A 23,805-nucleotide genomic window follows, 5' to 3' on the forward strand; every position below is an offset into this window, starting at 1 on the left:
AAGTGGTAGATCCTTTGGGCAATGAATGACGGTGATCCAAGAAAACATGTAATAGTCTAGATTTCAGTAAGACTGCATGACAGGAGCACTAGAAAGAGAAAGAGGTCCATCCTAACCTGAAGTATCTCATGGAACCCAGTCAGTCAGCCTTATCTAACCATATGCATATCATAGCTCCTTGTTTCTACACATCATTGTGTGTCTATACTATTCTTTCCTGGTTATGTTGACAATAGGTACTAACGGGAAACAAGACCATGCAAAAGTTCAAAGGACCAGAAACAGCTACGGTTCCCTAGATTTGAGTCACTCATTAAGAAACGAGTAAGTTGAATTCCTCATTCTGCAAACTTTCTTTATGAATTTTTGCTTAAATCCTGTGGAATGTAGAAAACTTCAGCAGAATGATTGCATTCTTAGTGTAGCTATGTTAGAGGAAGATGTAATTAACTTAACTTTATTACTGGAGAGGAGTGGCTGCATTTTTATACTAGGATTTATGTATAAGAATGTTTACGATATCACTCTTAGTCATAGCAAAACCTGACCAACTGAAACGCCCATCACAGTGACACAAACAAATAAACTGTGGCTTAGTTATAGAATGGAATATTATACAGCAATCGCAATAAATGAACCTCAGCTAAACATAACAAAATGGATGAATCATAGCAATACAATTTTGAGTAAAACAGAAAGAGTCCAAAAGATCGCATATAGCATGATACTCTTTTTATAAACTCAAAACAATTAAAACCAAAACACAATTTTTAGGAACACATATATATGTGATAAAATATATAAAAAGGAAATCAAGCAAATAATGAACACAAGTTACTTCAGGACTGGATAGGGAAGGACCACATGGAAAAATTTAAGTTATTATCACTGCTGAAGGTGATTTCATGAGTACTTATTATTATGAATAATACCTTATAGAGGTAACAGGACCTAAAGGTTGGTGGCTAGGAAGACAAAAGAGTTAATGACAACTCTTACATATTAGGAGACTATACAACACAATTGGTAATTTCTCATATCCAGTTAGATACTACTCTCTACTGTGTCATAACATCTTATACAATGCTAGCGAATTAAGAATTTAACTTTTTGTTAAAAAAAAAGAAAACTGGGGCTGGCCCCATGGCCCAGCAGATAAGTTTGCAGATTCTGCTTCGGCGGCCCAGGGTTCACCAGTTTGGATCCCAGGTGCAGATTTGGCACCGCTTGGCCTGCCATGCTGTGGTAGGCATCCCACATATAAAGTAGAGAGAGATGGGTACAGATATCAGCTCAGGGCCAGTCTTCCTCCACAAAAAGAGGAGGATTGGCAGCAGATGTTAGCTCAGGGCTAATCTTCCACAAACAAACAAAAAAAAAAAGAACAGAAAGAAAACTATAACCAGCACAGTCTGGTTTAGCCATCTACCTTATTTATCTCCCTAGTGCCAAATAACTTTAGGTTGTTTCCAGAAATTACATTTGTTTTCAAAGGACAAAGGCTGTGCTCCCATTGAGAACACAAAAAAGGAAATAGCACACAGACCTTAAAGGCAATTTTTAAAGAAGCTCTAAAATGTGTGAACAATGAAATATAGGCTTAGCCATCTAAGTAATCAACTTTCTGAAGTGATTGTTTTAAAAACCAGATTCACTACCTGGATTGGAGAGCTTCCCCACAGTAGAGCCAGAACACTGCCTTCCACCTAGCATTGGCCAAGCACTCTCATCTGTTGAAGGGAAACGCAACCCTTACACTAAAGGACTTCTTTCTTGGAACACAGCGCCCTCTGGTGCCTCATAGCAGAGGGTTTTTTGTTTTGGGTTTGTTTTTTAATTTCCTTTTCTTTTAGGTTTGACTGTCAAAATGTGGAGCTTAGATTAAAGTACTGTAAAGGTTCAAATGACAGAGAAGCAATAGCACTGAGTAACTTATTTTTCCTCAGTGAAAGTGAGTATAATATGTACTGAAAGAACTGTGGCGTCAGCTACTAGGTTCAATGACCAAATATGAACGAATAGGAACAAAAGCAATTTTTATTTAGAAAATATTTTGAGTTTCCTGGAGGAAAGCAATTTAATGGGAGAACAAGATAAGTGGCCAATTTAAGAAGCCAGACCTAGAGAGGGAAGAATTCTTACATCCTCATGACAACATTTATCATATTAACGGCAATACATGCAACTTTAAAATCTACCCATCTCCTCAGTATTTAGTATAATACAAATGAGGTCTGCAAGGCTTAAAAGGGAGGAAAAACAAAAATATGAGAATCTTATTTTTGCATCTCTTCAATACCACCTACAAGAGAACCTTTTCTCCCATTCTTTTTACATTTTGCCCACAAAATTGTCTCAACTTTTCCAGAACTCTCTAACACATACACAGAAATATTTTTAACATGAACAAGTTTTCTTACAGAACTAAAATATTTTTCAAAGCCTAATGCTTGAAATTCATGTAATATCAAACTCATTCATCTAGAATCCTTTAATCTTACAACTTTTCATAGATTTCCAAAGTAAATAGAGACATTTTCATTAGACGAAGCATCAAAAATTCTATTTCCTTGTCTTGGTTTTGGTTGTCCTAAAAACGTTTGCTCTTCAATTTACCAACCCAATAAGCCAGAACAACCAGGGTCATTTAATCGAGCTCAACAATTTTACTCTGAGTTTTGCTCTAAGAGTCATTACAGTACTTAATTCACTACCTTTGACTACCGGGCCCCTAGAGACCACCATTTAGAGCAGCAGCTTCTCATTGGATGTAAAAGAGGCCATTGGTACTCACTTTTTCTCTATGCTAGTGGGCTAAGAGGAGAAACTCCCCCTTGACCTCCCTTCTCTAGGCCCCCTGGGTTTTGCTTCGTTATCCTTCTAGGGCAAACAACACTGGCCTTCGATCACCTTACCATTAAGGTATATATACTTAAAGTAACACCAGGTGAGACGGGAGGTTTATGGCTTCAGTATTTCCACCATCACTCTAATCTCCAACTAGCCCGAGCCCTCCATCTCAGTTATCCCTTTCCTTTCTGTTTGTTTGTCCTGTTACTCTCATCAGACTTTAAGTTCCCTATTACAGGCTGCTTCTGCACTCTCCTGAAATCTTAAGCTATAGCTGATATGATCTGCAATAGTAATAACTGTCTTTAAGAAACTGGTTTTACTTTTTAACCAGCAACATCAGCTCCACTAGCATTTAATGTGCTACAGACTGTTCTGAGAGTTTCAAACATGAAGGTAAATGAGGTGAGATGCCTGCTCTTACAGAGCTCACAGCGACAAAGAATTTGGTAGAGTGGTGACAATGTGTGCACAAGTACAGTCTCTACATGAAGCGATATAAAATGAGCTATTTTTTTAAATCACCACTTACAAATCACAGTGTATTCTAACTTCTTAATAGGTGAGAATATTTAAAAACTTTTTCCTAATTAAAAAATATTTGAAACTGAAAAATAACGAACATATTTCTAATTATTTTTAGTTTAGCTGATTTTGTAGAAAAATTTAAGATGGGAGGAGGACTTAGGGGAGCAAGTTTGAAAAAGAAAGTGCTTAAAATTTACTGAGCGCCTGCTGCGCGCTAAATATCATGCCAGACACAATACTGAGTAAAACCTAACAGTGCTCTTCCACTGATGGAGTTCACAGTGCAATGGAATAAGCAGGTAATAATTGCACAAGTATTGGCAAATTACAATAGTGATAAGCGCCACAAAGGGAGGTCACAGAGTGCTGGGAGTCCCGGAGGATCCCCTCAGGAAATGACATCTAACGGAAAGATCTGAGGGAGCAAATAGGGTAATCAAAGTAGAAAGAAGAATACGCACAAATGCCCTCTGACTAGAGCGTGCATGGCAGTCCTAAGGAACTGAAGGAGAACGGGAGCAGAAGGGCAAGGGGCAGCTGTAGGAAGAAAATGAGGGCAAAGAGGCAGGGAGGAGCCAGACCTTGTAGGGTCTGGTGCATCATTTTAAGGATATACCTTCATTCTAAAGGCAATACACAGCCATTAAAGAGTTTTAGCCGTGTTACTGACTAAATAATAAGATCACTTCTGCAAAGGATCTGGCATAGTTCCAGATACACAGAAGCAGATGAGTAAATACTGATTCCCCCCCAAACACACTCTGCAAGAGTTACTTTTTTATCTCAGTAGTGTATTTCATCAATTCAGAATCACAGTACCTTTATAAAATGAACTAGCGTTATTTAATTTTAATCTAATGCGCATTTTCTCCCAAGTTAATATAATAAAATAGAATTCAAAGTGCATTGCAAATTAGAAGCTGTCTATTGAATCACAATATCATCTTATATAGTGCTAAAAATGAAGTACAATTAAGCCAATCTCTATATCTATATTTTGATTTTACTCTTGTTTTTAATACTAAATATTTTGTAAAATATATTAATACCAAGATGAAACAAAAACAAGTAAAGTAATATAAAGCTGTAAATGCATAATTTAAAGGATCCAAAGCTCAATATTATAAATTTATTTAGCAAGGTAAAATTTATATAGCAAGGTAAAATATGACTTCAAGGAAGGCTGAGGAGCTTACCTAGAAACCATCTGTAGTCTTTAGCCTATGAACTAATCCACAATATAGCGTCTGTACTCTATTTACGGAAATTTCTGGCTTTTCAAATTTCTCCTATTTTTTCAAATGTTTCTGCTGCAATCCATTAAGACAATTTGCAAATAAAATATTTTATCTAAAATATTTCAGCAATACATCTTAAAATTTATGTCTGCATAGACAGAAAGAAGCTAATCTTACTGACAAAAAAAGTGAAGAATCTCTGGTAGCCAGCTACCAGACAGGCATGACGTCCGGGAACCACGTTCTTCCCAGGTATTTGGAGACCTCAGTGTGAATTTTATCCAGGCCGTAATCCCCATCGGGGGTCAGAATCTCCTCCATCACAGAGAGCTGCGCGAGCCTCCTCCCACACAGCCTCACAAACTCAACCAAGGCACTGCAGCGAACTTCACATGCACTGAGGCCCAAGGCTGTTAAGTTTTTACAGTGTTGAGCAATACAGATCAGCTCATTATCAAGAGTCTGAAGACCGTTTGCACACACCACTAACTCAACTAGGCGTGGGCAGTTAGGACCTATCCGTCCTAGGACCACTTTGCTTACTGACCGACCGAAATAAAGGTGAGTGACAGGGGATTCTTCCGTGAAGAATGTCTCAAATTCCTCTTCGTATAAAAAGAAGTACATAACAACATTAACTCCAGGGGAGTGTTTAATAAGTGCATCCCAACTTTGTTTTTTAATGGAATGAAATTTAATTTGTCCAGGATTTTCACTCACAACATCAATTCGAAGATGTTCAAGGTTAACATGAGTCTCACTTGAAAGGGCCAGGAGAAGTTCATCACTTAGAATGGAATAATTCAAGGCCAGTTCTCTAAGGCCTTGACAGTGATCAGCTACACAAAGGATTCCTGCGGGAAATGGGGAAAAATTCTTAAGAACAAAGAATCATACTGACACTAATATAACATTTTGTAAATTTAAATTTGATATTAGTTATTCATCATTTGCTAAAATAGCCATCTAACGATTTCTGAGGAGATGTCAAGATACATAATTATACATATAATAAAATATATATATACTAAGATACTCCTAAGAGAAGCAATTTAAACTATATCTAGCTTGCAGATTAAGACTCTTCTGAAAAAAGATTAATGAATTATGTTTCATAAGCATGTAGTTTTCAATAAGAAATTGCATTGTTACTATTACTATAATAAAAAACATCATGCAAGCTTAAAAAAATACAACCTACCATCAGATGAAACGTAAGGACAGCTGCTCATTTTTAGGAGTGTTAGAGTGTCACTATTATTGGCCACCAAAATCTTCAGTGAAGGGTCATCCACTGGTGTGTCTTCAATTTTGATTGACGATAATGATTTTGAGTTGACAAACACAAGTGTAAGCGCTGACACAAAATGAGACTTGGACGGCAATAAGAAAAAAATTATGAAAACATTATTCACAAACCTACAGCTTCAATCAAATATCTTATTAAAACCAGATCAACATATGCTTACAACAACATAGTAAAAGCAATCAACATATTACTGTTTTTCCAAGTATCATTAGCCAGTAGAAGACATTTTTATAACACAATATAGTTTCATACTTTCACACTTGATAAACGGAATGGTGAGAAAAGAAGAAGTTTCAAAGATTTTGTAAATGTCTTCTAATTATTTTCAATGTTAAGGATTTGGTTTTCAATATTAAAAGGATATAATTACATTTATTTCCTAGAATAGGGGTGGGGCAAATTATGGTCTGCCAGCCAAATCCAGTCCACACTCTGTTATTGTATGGTTCATGAGTTAAAATGTGTTTTACTTTGTTTTTTCTGGTGAGGAAGATTGGCCCTGAGCTAACATCTGTTGCTAATCTTCCTCTTTTTGCTTAAGGAAGGCTGTCACTGAGCTAACATCTGTGCCAATCTTTCTCTATCTTGCATGTGGGATGCTGCCACAGCATGGCTTGATGAGTGGTGTGTAGGCCCCTGCCTGGGATCTGAACCCGCGAACCCTGAGCCACCGAAGCAGAGTGCATGAACTTAACCACTACATCAACAGGCCAGTCCCAGTTTTCACATTTTTAAATGGTTGAAAAAAATTTTTAAAGAATAACATTTTGTGCCATGTGAAAATTATATGCAACTCTTTCAGTGTCCATAATTAAAGTCTGTTTGTAACATAGCCATGCTGCTCCATTTATGTATTGTCTATGTCTGCTTTCTCACTACACTGCTAGGGCTGAGTGGCACTGCAACAAAAGAACTGCAGCAGAACTGTATGTCCCACAAAGCCTAAAATATGTACTATCTGGACCTTTTCAACCCCTGCCCTAGAAGGAATAGAATTTTTATCTATTTTATTCACTCATATAATCCAGCATCTACAATAGTATCTGGCACACAGTAGAAGGTCAATAAATATTTGTTGATGAATAAATGAATAAATGATGTCATATTCTTCAGTGACATGCTTTTTGCTAGTAAATTATCTAAACAAAGATATGTTTTGAAAACTTTCTGTTTTGAAGATTGACGGACTAAAGCTTATTTATAGTTTGACTTAAAAATGAGTAGAATTTCACAAGTTTTCAGATCCAGTTTTTTTGTTTTTGTTTTCTTTTGATGAGGAAGATTGGCCCTGAGCTAACATTTGTTGCCAATCTGCCTCTTTTTGCTTGAGGAAGATTGGCCCCGAGCTAACATCTGTGCCAATCCTCTTCCATTTTATATGTGGGATGCCACCACAGCATGCCTTGGTGAGTGGTATGTAGGTCTAAACCAATGAACCCCAGGCTGCCAAAGTGGAGCACACGAACTTAACCACGACGCCAGCAGGCCAGCCACAAGATCCAGTACTTTTTAATAAAGATACAAAGTCTAGAAACCAATACCATGCATGACCATTTGTCCTCTTTCAAAATCAATTTGGAGTCTCCCAAAGGTTCTATTGTCCCTAGTAGAATGACCAAATTGATTATAAATCTTAATTTATTTATAAAACTTATTGGTTTACACTAATTGTAAACTGATTTGCACAAACTTTTAAATGGTAGATGGCTAGAACACTTTACTAAATTTCATAGTACCAAAAATTTTTAGAGAAACATAAATATATCACTCTTTTTCCTTAAGAAATATAAGGTTTATTTTCCTTTTAATCAACTCTCAATGGGCTCTTTTAGTCCTGAAGGACACATTTCAGCATTAGAGTACAAATTTCCTTATAGTAACAATATGTTTGTTTAGCACTTTTCACACCTAGCAAAATGCTGTACTTTTATCTTATTTTTCTTCAGTTTACAAATGAAAAAACTGAGGCTCAGAGGGACCCGCAACTTTGCCAGAAGTCACAGAGCTCCTCTTACTGTGGAGGCAGAGCTTGGAAGGAAGCCTGCTGATTGCTGGAGCCTCACTCTGGTGACTGCATCTGCTAACCTAGAAGTTGGCCCTGGCAGCTGAAGTGCAGCGTTAGAGACAGCCTAGAATCTAAGAATTTCAGGCTCATCTGATTCCACAGTTCATAAACAAGGAGATAACTCTTTAGAGGGAGTAAGTTTTCATCTGATTACTTATATTACTCTAATCCCTAAATGACCTATTTTTTTTCAGCATATCTCTTAAAAAGATAAACAGCCTGGCAGAAATGCTTGGCGAAAGACAGCCATGACCCAGTTTATGAGAAAGAAGATGCTACTATTACTCCATCCTCTTCTTTGTTTTTTAGATTTTTTTTTTTTCTGGCTAGGAAAGATTTGCCCTGAGCTAACATGTGTTGTCAATATTCCCTTTTTTTTCCCCTCCCCAATGCCCCAGTGCATAGTTGTATATTCTAGTTGTAGGTCCTTCTAGTCCTTCTACGTGAGCCACTGCCACAGCATGGCTGCTGACAGATGAGTGGTGTGGTTTCCACGCCTGGGGAACCGAACCTGGGCCACTGAAGTGGAGCATGCCAAACTTTAACTGCTAGGCCATGAGGGCTGGCTCCCCATCCTCTTCTATAGGAAGATTTCCATTAGCCAATTTTACTGACAACCATAATTTACTGCTTATTGTATATTGGCCACTATTCTAATTCTGTGTTTAAAATGGTAAATGAACAAGGAGTTTATGTTTTGGTCTGGGGAGAAGAGAATAAACATGCTAAATCAATAAGGTAATTTCAAGTATTGATGAATGAGAGAAAGAAAATAAAATATTGTAATAGTAGAGAGGGAAGTGGAGGAGTGGGTGTGTTTTAGCAAAGGTGGTCACGGAAGCCCTCCCTGAGGAGACGGCATTCAAGTTGAAGCCTGAATGAAGAGAAGACTTATTAGTTTCTGTGGCACAGACTGCTAGTTGCTTCCTAACAACCATTCATCTTTTTTCCTTTGGTAATCTAGTCCCAATTTTTAGCTTGGCACATTGCCACGCAGCTAAAAGACTCTCCTAGCCTCAAGAAATCTGCTGTGGCTACTGAGCTAAGTTTTGGCCAATGAGACATAAACAGAAACATTATGTGGTACTTAGGGCTAGTCTCCTTGAAATGAGGGCCTGCCCTTCTTCCCCCATTTCTTCCACCCAGCTGTCTAGAACAAGGGACTTGATGGCTAGAGCTCAGAAAGCCATCTTGGACAATAAAAATGAAAAAACACCTTGGTGAGAATGGAGTGGCTGGAGGGGTCTGGGCTCCTAATAATTTCATATCAGTTATAAACTGTCTCACCTATGGATTTGTTTAATGTAAGAGAAATAAACTTTAGTCATGTTTTTTAAGCCATTGTTTTGGAATTTCTAGTATATCGACTCAAATACGATCGTAACTAATAGTTCATTTAATTAAATATTACGTCCCACCTCCAATTGAGAGACTACAGAATTACAGGAAAGACATCCACTATGGGCCCTACACTCTCTATATTCAAAGAAACTAAGTAAACTTGGAAACCGTAAGTATAACATCCAGATTTTATATTAATGACATCTATTGTGGAAATAATTACTAAAATCAGAAAATATATCTAAAGAATGAAACCTTGCATTAGCTATTTTAGCAAATATAAGTGCTAGTCAACAGAATCTTTTTTGCCTAGTTTGACAATATTTAAGAATTTTAGTATATCTTACAAAAAAGCCTGGCATCTTTACCTTTGACACATTCATAAAACTTGGGTTGGCCATTGAAATCAAGTCCAAGGTCTGGAGAGAACAATTTACCAGCTGAGAAAGTATATCACAGGCAGCCTCTGCTGATTCAGTACTGCTATCAACCTATAAAGACAATTTTAAATCTTAATTTCCTGAAGGTAACTTATCAGAAAGTTACTGGGAACATAATTGTTTAACAGAATTCAGTTGCAAAATTGTATTGATCCCTTTAAGTTAGAAAATAAATTAGTATTTTTTCTTTATTAAAAATGTCTCAGATAAAAAGTGAGGAATAGAGATGATGACAAATCAACTTTCTAAGCACTTCATACTTTCAAATCTTCTACAACCACCTGAACTCTAATGATAACATCCAGATGAAGGAAACTGAAGCTTAGGTTATTCACTGATAATTCAAGGTCTACCTCTTAATCCATGCAAATAACTAAGGGAAAACAGGAAATCGTTTGGGATAAAAATTCTCCAAAATTCATTGTTTCAATATAAGGATCTAGATATACCAAAATGTTGTTAACAAAATGTAAGTTACTGTTTCTATTTAAAGCTTATTTTTCTTACCTTAAAGCTGACATACCGGAGATGGGCAGCATGCCTTTTAACAATCTGCTGAACGAGATCAGGATGAGAGGATTTAAAAGACGAAGTTGCTGACTGGTTCAGTTCAAATTCAAACTTTCTCCAAAGGTCAGGGATATGAAAAACTTCATTCCATCTCCTACATACAGAAGATGCCTGGGCCCGATCTATTAAAGGAAGATACTGAAAAATGCGTAACACTACATGGTGAGGCAAACTCCTCCAGTCTAGAAGAACAGTGTACGTGTGAGTTTGGTTGAGAGAAGAGTAGAACCCAAGTTTTGGCTGTTTCATTGCTGGTGAAGATTGGACAACTTTATTCACAACAGATAAACTCTTCCTCTTCATTCTGTAAACATTAAAAAATGTTAAGTGATAATTTTTTCCAGATTCCCACCATATATTTGTGGTCTAACTATAGAATGACAACATCAGAAAATGAAAAACAGTCTAAGACAATTTTTTTTGGGGTGAGGAAGATTGGCCCTGAGCCAACATCTGTTGCCAATCTTCCTCTTTTTTTTTTCTCCCCGAAACCCCAGTACATAGTTATATATCCTGTTGTACATCCTTCTAGTTCTTCTACGTGGGAGGCTGCCTCAGCACAGCTGGATGAGCAGCGTGTAGGTCGACACCTAGGATCCAAACTGGTGAACCCTGAGCCACTGAAACAGAGCACGTGAACTTAACCAGTACGCCACCAGGCCAGCCCCAGCTCAAGACAATTTTAATAGTAATCTTTCCCTTTCGTGCATTGACAAGTACTGCTATGTGCTGCAGATATAGAGATAAATAAGAGGAAATCTGTTCTCAAAGATCTATTGTCAAATGGTGAAGCACCACGATAAATGCCGTCACTGAAATTGGGACAACTGCAATGGAAGAATAAGGCAGTGGCACATATTTGAGTTTGTATGTAGGAGAGGATGGTGAAGAGGCTTCCAAGAGGAAACGTCGAAGGAAGCAGCGTACGTCCCAGGTTTGTTTTTGACTAATTACTGTCTTCTTACTTTCTCCTACAGAGAAGGAAGCATCACAAAGTAATCGTGCTAAGAAGTCGGGGGTCTGAGAGATAGCACATTATAATAAAAAGCACAGGGCTGGATAAGTCCCAGCTCTGCCGTTTACTAACCATGTGATCTTGTCTGAGCAAATTAATCTAGGCCTCAGTTTCCTCATCTGAAAAGCAGGGAGAACAGCTGTTCCTGTCTCATAAGGTTGCTGTGAGGATTAAAGTACCTTAAGTGCCAACACATAGTAAGGGCTCAATAAACGAGGCAGTTGTTGTTAACTTGTCCAATGCATTTTTCTGAACAAATTTCATTACTTAAGTCGAAGCACAATTCTAACAAAAAGTCAAACAATCTGTGACAATTGTCGGGTGACACTCAAGATGCAGGAGCTCTAGAGAAGGTGGATATGGAGGGACGGAGTCTGTGCAGGCCGCACACTTGACCCTCACCAGCCAATGAAAAATAGCAAAGGAATGAGCATTCTTCCCCAACAAAGGAAACACGAATCTCCAGGTATTAGTCAGCCTGAGACACAAGTAAGTTCCCACAAATTTCAGGTCCGGATAAACCCAGGTATATAGGCTTATCTTATGTATTTTATAAGAATCCAAAGTGTACAATTATTTCAGAGGTAAAATAATGGTAAGAGCAGTTCTGAACTTTATTTAACTTTGCTTGAGTATTTAACCCCCTTTTCACCCTTGAATGTTGGGAATGTATATACGGAAGATTCAGTGCCACAACTGAAAGATACCTTCAAATCTAATAAAATACTTATTTAATATGAAAATCTCTCTGTCTTGTGAGTCACTCTGTCTGATGGGAAACACTTCTTAACCACAGAAGAGAGTGGATCCCAGAACGAAGACTGACATAAAATCACAGAACAAAATGAAAGGTCGCCTTTGGGTTTGGAAACTGAAATGGAAAGCAAAAATAGTTGCAAAGCATCAGGCAAAAGGGCTACTACACACATTTTAATCTGCCTAAACCAGTGACTTGCGTAGCTGAGAACTGGCCCAGCAATGCAACGCAGAATATACGAAACTGCTGACATCAGGAATTCAAAGCAGATGTTATCTTGAAAGAGCTGATCTCCTCTTTAATCCCAATAATGGCCCAGGGAAGGTAAAGGAATGGACACTCGATTCTAAACTCTGATGTGGAGCACACTTACTGACATTTTGTTTGTAACTGTTTTATTGGGTAGCCTACAGGATGGACAGTTAAAATTTCAGTAAGGTATCACAAAAAAAGTTATCCCTAATAATCCTTCACCAGAAAAGTAGTGAAGCCAAAAAATGAAACAAAGACTTCATCCAAATACCAGGTTAGAAAATTGCCTTGCAGTTCTAAACAAAGCGATGGTGCTCTCTTAAATCTGACTGTATGTAACATGGATTGACTGTTAAAACTGTGTATTTAGTAAAATCGTTAAATTGCCAATTCACTGATACAATCGCCATAAATAAAGGATATTATGTACCAATAATTCTATGAAAACAACATTTTAATTTCCTTTTTCCTTGTGTGCATTAATTTTCAAAGCATACAACTCATCCACAAATCATAAATTTTGTATAAAATAATTCTACAGCAATGAGCACCAGTAAACTATATTTTAGAACGCAAGACAAATTGATCTTCAGTAGCTTGGAAACCTTAACATAAAAATTTCAGCCCAAACATATTAAGATCATTTTTAAACACTGATCATTTCTTTTTCAAACTACCAACTTTCTCCCCTAAAGAAAGCTTCCAAGCTTCAGTTCACTCTGAAGGAATGAAATGAAGTAACTGCTGCCACGAGGTACTCACCAACATCCATCTGATTTCACTTTCTAGTTTGGCAGAATACCACAAAAACACCACATTCATCAGAATGTATAAGTAAAAATCCAATAATTTTTATGCTTAGGATATTTATCATTGTACATGTTGAGAGTTTTTGTTAGGAAATTATTGATTCCCAAACTGTTTTTCTACCCAGAAGGAATCCTGTCCATAAAAAAGAACTAGCCCGGTTATTGGAAATACTGCAACACTTGCCAGGAATTGCACTTAAAATAGAAGACTTTGTATCAAGGAGTCAAAGGGCTCTGAAAATTCTCATTTTAATGAACACATGGGAAGATTTTACAAAAAATTTAAGATAGTCCATGATTACATTTATGTGTTTATAGGTTGTGTAAATCTTTCATTTCCAGTTTGTGGCAGCATACAATACCACTACACTTATAATAATTAAATAAGCAGACATATAGCTTTTATTATTTATCATTTCCATATGAATATAGCTTGATTAGTCTGCTGTTTACAGAATATATGCTTCTGCGGTTTTAAAATTTTTCACTTATATTGATAGATAAATTGATTCATTCCCATTCAATTGATTCATTCATATTTTCTTTGAGGTGACCAATTTTAGCACAGTGACTTGCCAGTTAGAAGCAGTCTACCGGTGCAAAAGGCAATAATAACAGGTCCACACCAGGATAACACTTGTTGTTTTGGCATCATAAATAAATTTCATAAAGTAAAAATAAAGAAATAAATACATTCTATTACTTTTATAAGCCAAACTCAACTACACACAGGAAGTGGAGGCGGCAACCTATTAATCCACTAAAAACTTCTCTTAAACCTCTAGTGCCTGCCACCTGCCAGCTCTCACTTTCTCTCTGAATCTTACTCCTAAAATAGAGCTTTGGAGGACAAACAAGAAGACAGTATTACAGCAAACATCTACAATTTGATTCCCCCACTGCCACCTGTTCTACTATTCAAACCACCATTTTCCAGAAAACGGCAAGGCTGGCGCTCTCTCCGTCACATTCCACTCCAGAAGTAGGTAGCAAAGAGCTATCAGGCACACTTTCGGAGGAACACCACAAATAAAAGACAGATAAGTCAAGTGGCTATTGTATTCCCCTAATCAGAATTTTTTACTGCACAGTTTTTTACTGCAGAAACTTTTCTACTGAGTTATCAACATGGCTAATTCTGTGTTTGCAGGCCATTCTTTATGCTAGAGAACACTGAAGTAATCTGGTAAGGGTCTATAAATAGGGGATCACTACCTAAGACCCATAAGAAGACGGTGGGCAAGTACCCATCGCAGATCAGGTCACAGGAGTCTTCAGGATCAGATGAATTACTTCCCTGGTTGCTGAAGGAACTCGACTACTGTTTCAGAGTCACTCTCTGGAACGGTGCGGGCTGGCAGAAGACAACACCAGAATACACGGCCCCATCAAGTGATAAGCCATACTTCCATAAAGGGAGAATTAAGCAAGCTTGGCACTGATTTTCAGCACAATTCTAGAGTACAAAACAGGTGTATTAGCATTTAGGAAAGAATGTAATGATGACTCAAAGTCCACTTAGTGGCTTTACTAACCAGCCTAACCCAATTTCCTCTTTTGATATGTTTATTAATTTATCAGGTGCACCAGGTGACCGTATGAATCGGACCGTCTAAAACTATTCTAAGAAATCTCCCACAGTATTCTTGAGGGAAAGATCAAGCAAGTCGGATTAGACAAAAGACTGAACATCCCAAGCCAACCTTGCGGCAGCAATGGAAGCAACTATCTTCCGCACCATCACTAGCTTCTTCCAGATTGGTTAAATGAACACACAGAAAGTACTTTTAAAAGTTTCAAGTTTGCAATCGTCACAACACCAGAAATATTGTGTAAACACTCCAGATAACAGAACAAAGATTCAAAACTAAACGGCTAGACAAATTTGCTGGCAGCAGCAAGATGAAAACGAACAGAAATAATTAGCAAATGTCCTTTATTTAAGCAACTTTCTAAGGTGGCACTGAGAAATCAGATTGTTGCCACCACAGGCCGATGGCCTCTGATAAGGCGTCTGAAGTTCCAGTCATCCATCTGTGCAATGACAAGGGAGGTGTGGCCTGGACAGGACAGCTGAAGATTTGTTCCAAAATACAGCTTTAAAGCACATAACTTTCTAATAAAAGAGTGAATTGTGCTAAGGGGCCATACCTCCTCCACTAAATCTAACTCAAGCAGAGGACACTATAATTTTTTAGGCACGTTGTCAAAAATATTTATGCTCATTGTAGCCCACATGACCTCTAAATTCCCTTCTAAATCTAAAATCTATAATTTTTTTAAAAGCATGAAAATCAAATTACAGTATCATCAAGGTTTCAACAGGACAATAGATAAGAAGTAGTTATGTCAAATGCATCTTTCCTAAAGCAGTGATTGCCAGCTTTTTGGTGTTCTCACATTTTATCATTGATTTAGCAATTTTCCACACTCTCGAAAGTCTCGCTGCAGTATTAAGATACATTTTTTTTCCCCAAAAAGTTTCTAATTTCAGAATAGGTATGTTTGTTTTTAAATGACTCATATGAAAACGGAAGTTTTCAAAATACATGTGGATGCAAAACACCTTTTGAGATGCAAGGAGAGGGTTACACAGAACTAGAATTGAGCAATCTTTTTTGGTCCCTAAATGGGGGGCACTTCAGGCATCTGCTTCCTGTCCTCGCCCCCCTGCTCTCCTCCCCGACTTTGGGAGAGGAAAGCCAGGCCTCCCCAGGGAAGCCTTGCGAAATGGGGAGAGTCCCGCCTGCGTGTTAGACACACTAAGGGAGCTGTCAGTTAATACAAAGGATTCGAGACGGCATTCTGCAACATTTTTCTAGGAGAAAATCATCATAATTTATTCAACTTCATGTTTTGGGAGAAGTTTCTGGGCACACGTGCTAAAGACAAAACCAGTCCACTTAAAGAGGACAGAGGCTTCCCACTCCCAGGAGAGGCCGGAGGCCACGTTCGCGGACATTTCTTCGTGCCAAGTATACCCTCTCTGGCACTACCCTCCTGTAAACGACGACCCTTCCAGTGGCCGTGCAAAAGCGCGCCCGCGTACCAGCCATCACTGAGCATTTCCAGCAGCTCCACGTGCTGGGAACGCCACCGGGCGCCCGCGGCAGGGAGGGCTGGGAGGGGTCTGACCCCGCCGAAACTCACCCCCTGCGGAAACCAAGCGCGGTGACTCGACCGACGCAAGCTGGACACCAGCCAGGCGGCCGACCGGGGCAGAGCCTGGGCGGGGCGGCGCGGCGGGGGGTCTCGGCCGGGGGTAGGCTCTTTGCTTAGGGTCCCCCACCCCGCCCCAGGCGGCCGGCTGAGGATGCCAGTCACGCCTTTCCTTGCCTGGGAGAGCGCGAGGACCTCGGGTGCCTCCCTGTCCCCGAGTCACCACGCGCCTGAGGCGGGACCGGGCTGCGGCCCGCCGCCCCCTCGAAGGCGCTGAGCGACCACTGCGCCCCCCAGAAGGACCGGCTACCTTTAAACATGCAACTGCGCGTGTCTCTGCGCGGACCCCGGCGTTCGCGGGCCGGGCTGCGGCGGCGGGACCTGGGCGGCCACGAAGGCGCACGGGGCACAGTCCTGGAGGCGACTGAGCTCGGCCGGCCGGGGGCGAAGACCCCTCATCCCCAGGGCGTCCCACAGGTTCGCCTCGCCTGGGCCGGCCCCGCCCCCAGGCCGCCGCGCATGCGCTCAGCACCGCCTCCCGCAGGAGGTCCGCGTGCGCCCGCTCACGCCCGCTGCGGGGTCCAGGGCACGCCCCCTTAGGTGGTGAGCGGGAGGTTTTCTGCCTGAGGGTCTTCGACGGAATGGCTGTGACCGCCTGGGCCTTAAAACTGACAGCCAACCTCACCAAATGGCGGTGAGTTAACAGTCCCGGTTTGTAGAACTTAACCTCCCAGAAAGTGCACCCCTTTATTAATATGCAAATACTTGAAACTTTTGAAATATCAAAAATGATAACAGCTCCATGTTAAATGTGTATAAATCACCTACCTGTCCTGTGCCACATCTCATTACCTGGGGATACCCACTGCAATAGTTCGTCGTGTAAAGTACCAGAACTTCAATACGTATGCCAAAAAGTGTACAGTGAGAGAAAAGGATTTTATTACTTTTTTGTTAGTTTTTTAAAATCTCAGATCAAACTATACTAATGTTCTGGAACTTCCTCTTTTACTTACTACATCGTGGACATAGTTCCATATCGACACGCATAGATCCCCCTCATGCTTTTTTTTTTTTACAAAGAGCTTCGTTGGAGGATAATTGACAAAATAAAATGCACATGCTTAAAATGTACCATTTGATAAGTTTCGACACCCTTGAAGCCAGCACTGCAATCAAGATGGTGAACATATACATATCTCCCAAAAGTTTCTGTATGCCCCTCTGTTTTCCCTCCTTTACTCTTCCCCTATCTGCTTTCTGACGCTAGATTAGTTTGCATTTTCTTGAATTTTATATGAATTGAATCATACTCTTCTTTGTATGTCCTCTTCTTTGGCTGTTGGCACTCAGCATAGTTGTTTTGAGATTCGTCTGTGTTGTTGCATGTATCATAGTTCATTTCTTTTTATTACTAAAGAGTATTCATTGTATGGATAGCGATACACCACAGCTTTTTTATACATCCACCTGATGATGGACATTTGGGTTATTTCTAGTTTTTGACCATTATAAATAAAGCTGCTGTGAACATTACTGTCTACATCTTTATATGGACATATGCTTTCATTTCTTTTGGGTAACTACCTAGGAATGGAATAACTGCATTCTATAATAGGTGTATGTTTAATTTCTGAAAAAAGACTGCCAATGTGTTCCAAAGAAGCTATTCTACATCACCACCAGCAGTGTGTTAGAGCTCCATTTCCTCCTCACCCAAACTTTTTAATCTAATAGGTGTCTAGGGGTATCATATTTCAGTTTTTTTTTTTAAGATTTTATTTTTTTCCTTTTTCTCCGCAAAGCCCCCTGGTACATAGTTGTATATTCTTTGTTGTGGGTCCTTCTAGCTGTGGCATGTGGGACGCTGCCTCAGCGTGGCTTGATGAGCAGTGCCATGTCCGCGCCCAAGATTCGAACCAATGAAACACTGGGCCACCTGCAGCGGAGCGCGTGAACTTAACCACTCAGCCACGGAGCCAGCCCCTCATATTTCAGTTTTAATAGACATTTCTCTAATGAATAATGATGTTGAGCATTTTTCATGTGCTTATTTACCATCTGTACATCTTTTTTGGTGAAATGTCTATTAAAATCTTTTGACAAATTTTAATTGGGTGGTTTGTTTTCTCATTATTGAGTTTGGAGAATTCTTTATATTTTCTGGATACAAATCCTTGATTAGATATATGACATAACTTTTTTTTTTTATCAGTGTATGGCTTGACCTTATACCCTCCTTTTGAAGAGCAGAAATTTTTGTTTTGATGAAGTTCAGTTTATCAATTTGTTCTTTTATGGGTTGTGATGTCAAATATAAGGGATCTTTGCCTAAGCCAAGTTCATAAAGGTTTTCTTCTATAAGTTTTATAATTTTAGATTTTACATTTAGGTGTGTGATTCATTTGAGTTAACTTTCGTATATGGTGTAAGATATGAATCAAATTTCACTTTTTTGTATATGTATATTCAATTATTCTATTACTGGCTGAAGGGACTATTATTCTTCTCCACTGAATTGCCTTTTAACTTTTGTGGAAAATCACTTGTCCATGTATGTGTGTGTCTATTTTCAGACTCTATTCTGTTCGATTAATACATTTGGCCATCTTTTTGCCAATATCACACTGTCTTGATTTCTGTAACTTTATAATAATTATTGAAATCAGTTTTAGCCCTCCAAACTTGCTATTTTTCAAAGTTGTTCTGGCTATTCTATATTCTTTGCATTTCCATATTAATTTTATAATCTTCTTATCAATATCTACCAAAAAAACTCTTTCTGGGATTTTGCTAGAGATTGCCTTGAATCTAGAGATCAATTTGGGGAGAACTGATATCTTAAAAATATTTGAGTCTTCAAACCCGTGAACACAATATATCTCTCCATTTATTTGGGTCTTTAATATCTCTCAGCCATGTTTGTAATTTTCATATAGGTCTTGCATACATTTTGTCAGAGATATTCCCTACATATTTCATAGTTTTTTAATGCTATTATAAATAATATCACTTTTAAATTTTAATTTCTAATTGTTTGTTGCCAGTATATAGAAATACAATTGATTTTTGTATATTAATCTTGTATCTTGCAACCTTGCTAAAATCACTTTTTAATTTTATGAGCCTCCATCAGAATCTAGTGCATTCCATTGGATTTTCTACATAGATAATCATGTTGTCTGTGAATAAAGACAGTTTTACTTCTTCCTTTCCAGTATAAATGCTTTTTATTTCTTTTCCTTGCCTGATTGCACTGTACCTGCAGTACAATGTTGAATAATACTGATGAGAGCAAACATCCTAGGCTTGTTCCTGATCTTAGGGAGAAAGCATTCAATCTTTAATGAGTAGGTATGTTGTCACCTACAGGCTTTTCAGAGATGTCCTTCATCAGGTTGTAGAAGCTCCTTTCTATTCTGACTTTGCTGAGGCTTTTTTTTTTTTAATGAGTAGAGGACTTTAGATTTTGTCAAATGCTTTTTCTGTATCCTATTGAGATGGTCTTATGGTTTTCTTTTTTAGTTTGTTAAATGGTAAAGTACACTGCTTTTCAAATGTTAAACCAACTTTGCATTCCTAGGATAAACCTGACTTTGTCATAATTTATCTTTTTTTTTGAAGGTTGCATATTCTCTTTTTGAAATTAATTGTTTTTTTATTGATATCATAATAGTTTATAACATTGTGAAATTTCAGTTGTACATTATAATTTGTCAGTCACCATATATATGTGCTCCTTTATCCCTTATGCCCACCCCCAGCCCCCTTCCCCTCTGGTAACCACTAATCTGTTCTCTTTGTCCATGTATTTTGTTTATCTTACACATATGAGTGAAATCATATGGCGTTTGTCTTTCTCTGTCTGGCTTATCTCACTTAACATAATACCCTCAAGTTCCAACCACATTGTTTCAAATAGGACAATTTTGTCTTTTTTATGGCTGAGTAGTATTCCATTGTGTGTGTATATATATGTATATACCACATCTTCTTTATCCAATCATCAGTCGATGGGCACTTGGATTGCTTCTATGTCTTGGCTATTGCGAATAATGCTGTATTGAACATAGGGGTGCATAAGTCTCTTTGAATTGTTGGTCTCAAATTCTTTCGATAAATACCCAGTAGTGGAATAGCTGGATTGTATGGTATTTCAATTTTTAATTTTTTGAGAAATCTCCATACTGTTTTCCACAGTGGCTGCACCAGTTTGCATTCCCACCAGCAGTATATGAGGGTTCCCTTTACTCCACATCCTCTCCAACATTTGTTATTTTTTGTCTTGGTAATTATAGTCATTCCAACAGGTGTAAGATGCTATCTCATTGTAGTTTTGATTTGAATTTCCCTGATGATTAGTGATGTTGAACATCTTTTCATGTGCCTGTTGGCCATCCATATATCTTCTTTGGAAAAATGTTCATATCCTCTGCCCATTTTTTGATCGGGTTGTTTGTTTTTTCATTGTTGAGTTGTATGAGTTCTTTATAAATTTTGGAGATTAACCCCTTGTCAGATATGTGATTTGCAAATATTGTCTCCCAGTTGGTGGGTTGTCTTTTCATTTTGTTCATGGTTTCCTTTGCCTTGAAGAACTCTTTAGTCTGATGAAGTCCCATTTGTTTATTTTTTCTTTTGTTTCCCTTGCCCTAGTAGACATGGTATTTAAGAAAGATGCTTCTAAGACCAATATCAAAGAGAGCACCGCCTATATTTTCTTCTAGTTTTATGGTTTCACATCTTACCTTCAAGTCTTTAACCCACTTTGAGTTAATTTTTGTGTATGGTGAAAGATAATGGTCTACCTTCATTCTTTTATATGTGGCTGTCCAGTTTTCCCAACACCATTTATTGAACAGGCTTTCCTTTCTCCGTTGTATGTTCTTGACTCCTTTGTCGCAGATTAGCTGTCCATAGATATGTGGTTTTATTTCTGGGCTTTCAGTTCTGTTCCGTTGATCTGTCTGTCTGTTTTTGTACCAGTACCATGCTGTTTTGATTACTATAACTTTGTAGTATATTTTGAAGTCAGGGGTTGTGATGCCTCCAACTTTGTTCTTTTTTCGTCAACATTGCATTAGCTATTTGGGCTCCTTTGTTGCCACATAAAAATTTTAGGATTCTTTGTTCTATTTCTGTGAAGAATGTCATTGGGATTCTGATTGGGATTGCAAGGAATCTGTAGATGCTTTAGGTAGTATGGACATTTTAACTATATTTATTCTTCCAATCCATGTGCATGGAATATTTTTCCATTTCTTTATGTCATCATAGATTTATTTCAATAATGTCTTACAATTTTCATTGTATAGGTCTTTGACCTCCTTGGTTAAATTTTTTCCTGGATATTTTATTCTTTTTGTTGCAATTGTAAATGGGATTGTATTCTTGAGTTCTCTTTCTGTTAGTTTGTTATTAGAATATGGAAATGCAGCTAATTTTTTAAGTTGATTTTATATCCTGCAACTTTGCTGAAGTTGTTGATTGTTTTCCAATGGATTCTTTAGGGTTTTCTATATATAAAAGCATATCATCTGCAAACAGAGAGAGTTTCACTTCCTCTTTGCCAATTTGGATACCTTTTATGTCCTTTTCTTGCCTAATTGCTCTGCCCAAAACCTCCAGTACTGTGTTGAATAAGAGTTGTGAGAGTGGGCACACTTTTCTTGTTCCTGTTGTCAGAGGGATGGCTTTCAGTTTTTCCTCACTGAGTATGATGTTGGCTGTGGGTTTGTTATATATGGCCTTTAATATGTTGAGGTACTTTCCTTCTATACCCATTTTATTGAGAGTTTTAATCATAAATGGACATTGGATCTTGTGAAATGCTTTCTCAGCATTTATTGAGATGGTCATGTGGTTTTTCTTCCTCATTTTGTTAATATGGTATATCACATTGTCTGATTTGTGGATGTTGAACCATCCGTGTGTCCCTGGTATAAATCCCACGTGATCATGTTTTATGATCCATTTGATGTATTTCTGTATTTGGTTTGACAATATTTTTTTGAGGATTTTTTGCATCTGTGTTCATCAGTGATATTGGCCTGTGGTTCTCCTTCTTTGTATTGTCCTTGTCTGGCTTTGAGATCAGGGTGATGTTGGCCTCATAAACCGTGTTAGGAAGTGTTCCATCTTCTTCAATTTTTTGGAATAGTTTGAGAAAGATAGGTACTAAATCTTCTTTGAATGTTTGGTAGAATTCTCCAGAGAAGCCATCTGGTCCTGGACTTTTATTTTTTGGGGGTTTTTTGATTATTTCAATCTCTTTACTTGTAATTAGTCTATACAGATTCTCTGTTTCTTCTTGGTCCAATTTTGGGAGGTTGTACGAGTCTAAGAATTTATCCATTTCTTCTAGATTGTCCAATTTGTTGGTATATCATCTTTCATAGTATTATCTTATAATCTTTTGTATTTCTGTGGTATCTATTGTAATTTCTCCCCTTTCATCTCTAATTTTATTTATTTGAGCCTTCTCTCTTTTTTCTTAGTGAGTCTGGCTAAGGGTTTGTCAATTTTTGTTCATCTTCTCAAAGAACCGGCTCTTAGTTTCATTGATCCTTTCTACTATTGTTTTTGTTTGTTTGTTTCAATTTCATTTATGTCTGGAAATAATTTTTATTATTTCCTCCTTCTGCTGACTTTGGGCTTTGTTTTTTCTTCTCTTTCTAGTTCTATTAGTTGTAGTTTAAGAGTGCTTATTTGAGATTTTTTCTTGTTTGTTAAAGTGGGCCTGTATTGCTATGAATTTCCCTCTTTGGACCACTTTTACTGCATCCCATATGAGTTGGTATGGTGTATTTTCATTTTCATTTGTCTCCACATATTCTTTGATTTCTCCTTTAATTTTTTTAAATGATCCAGTAGCATGATCCAGTTGTTCAGTAGCATGTTGTTTAGTCTCCACGTGTTTGTCACTTTCTCAGCTTTTTTTCTTGTAGTTGATTTCTAGTTTCATAGCATTATGGTCAGAAAAGATGCTTGATGTGATTTCAATCTTCTTAAATTTATTGAGGCTTGCCTTGTTTCCCAACATAGAGTCTACCTTTGAGAATGTTCCATTTGCACTTGAGAAGAATGTATATTCTGCTGATTTGGGATGGAGTGTTCTATATATATATCTATGAAGTCCATCTGGTCTAGTTTTTTGCTTAGTTCCACTATTTCCTTGTTGACTTTCTGTCTGGTTGATCTATCCATTGATGACAGTGTGGTCTCCTACTATTATTGTGCTGCTGTCAATGTCTTCTTTTAGGTCAATTAATAGTTGCTTTATGTAATTTGGTGCTCCTGTATTAGATGCATATATATTTATAAGAGTTGTGTCCTCTTGATGGAGTATTCCTTTTGTCATTATATACTGCCCCTCTTTGTTTCTCATTGTCTTTTTTATCTTGAAGTCTACTTTGTCTAATATAAGTATAGCAACACCTGTTTTCTTTTGTTTGCCATTAGCTTGGAGTATA

At 38.0% G+C, this 23,805-nt stretch overlaps 1 protein-coding gene, 1 long non-coding RNA gene and 1 pseudogene across 4 annotated transcripts; 1 reads left to right on the forward strand and 2 right to left on the reverse strand.

Annotated features, from left to right (window-relative positions):
- Positions 1-343: 343 nt before the first annotated feature.
- On the reverse strand, positions 344-16,850 carry LOC106823027 (putative F-box/LRR-repeat protein 21). 3 transcript variants are annotated; one of them, XM_014828471.3, is made up of 5 exons: positions 16,644-16,850; positions 10,279-10,645; positions 9,700-9,822; positions 5,818-5,989; positions 344-5,470 (listed from the first exon to the last, which is right to left on the reverse strand). In XM_014828471.3, exons 2-5 carry the CDS (start codon positions 10,642-10,644, stop codon positions 4,827-4,829), a joined length of 1,305 nt encoding a protein of 434 aa, XP_014683957.1. In that variant the 5' UTR covers position 10,645; positions 16,644-16,850; the 3' UTR covers positions 344-4,826. The 3 variants fall into 3 exon arrangements, with proteins under 3 accessions (XP_014683957.1, XP_070373433.1, XP_070373434.1); XM_070517332.1 differs by having other exon boundaries at positions 9,679-9,822; positions 16,644-16,836; XM_070517333.1 differs by lacking the exon at positions 9,700-9,822 and having other exon boundaries at positions 16,644-16,836.
- LOC139046172 (uncharacterized) lies at positions 5,052-10,425 on the forward strand. Its single transcript, XR_011505813.1, has 3 exons — positions 5,052-5,177; positions 6,534-8,124; positions 10,286-10,425. It is a non-coding gene; the product is annotated as an uncharacterized lncRNA (long non-coding RNA).
- The window catches only part of LOC106822972 (small ribosomal subunit protein uS2B-like), a 32,422-nt pseudogene continuing 24,846 nt past the window's right edge, over positions 16,230-23,805 (reverse strand).

Source organism: Equus asinus, chromosome 9 (assembly GCF_041296235.1).
Source record: "Equus asinus isolate D_3611 breed Donkey chromosome 9, EquAss-T2T_v2, whole genome shotgun sequence".
NCBI lineage: Eukaryota > Metazoa > Chordata > Mammalia > Perissodactyla > Equidae > Equus > Equus asinus.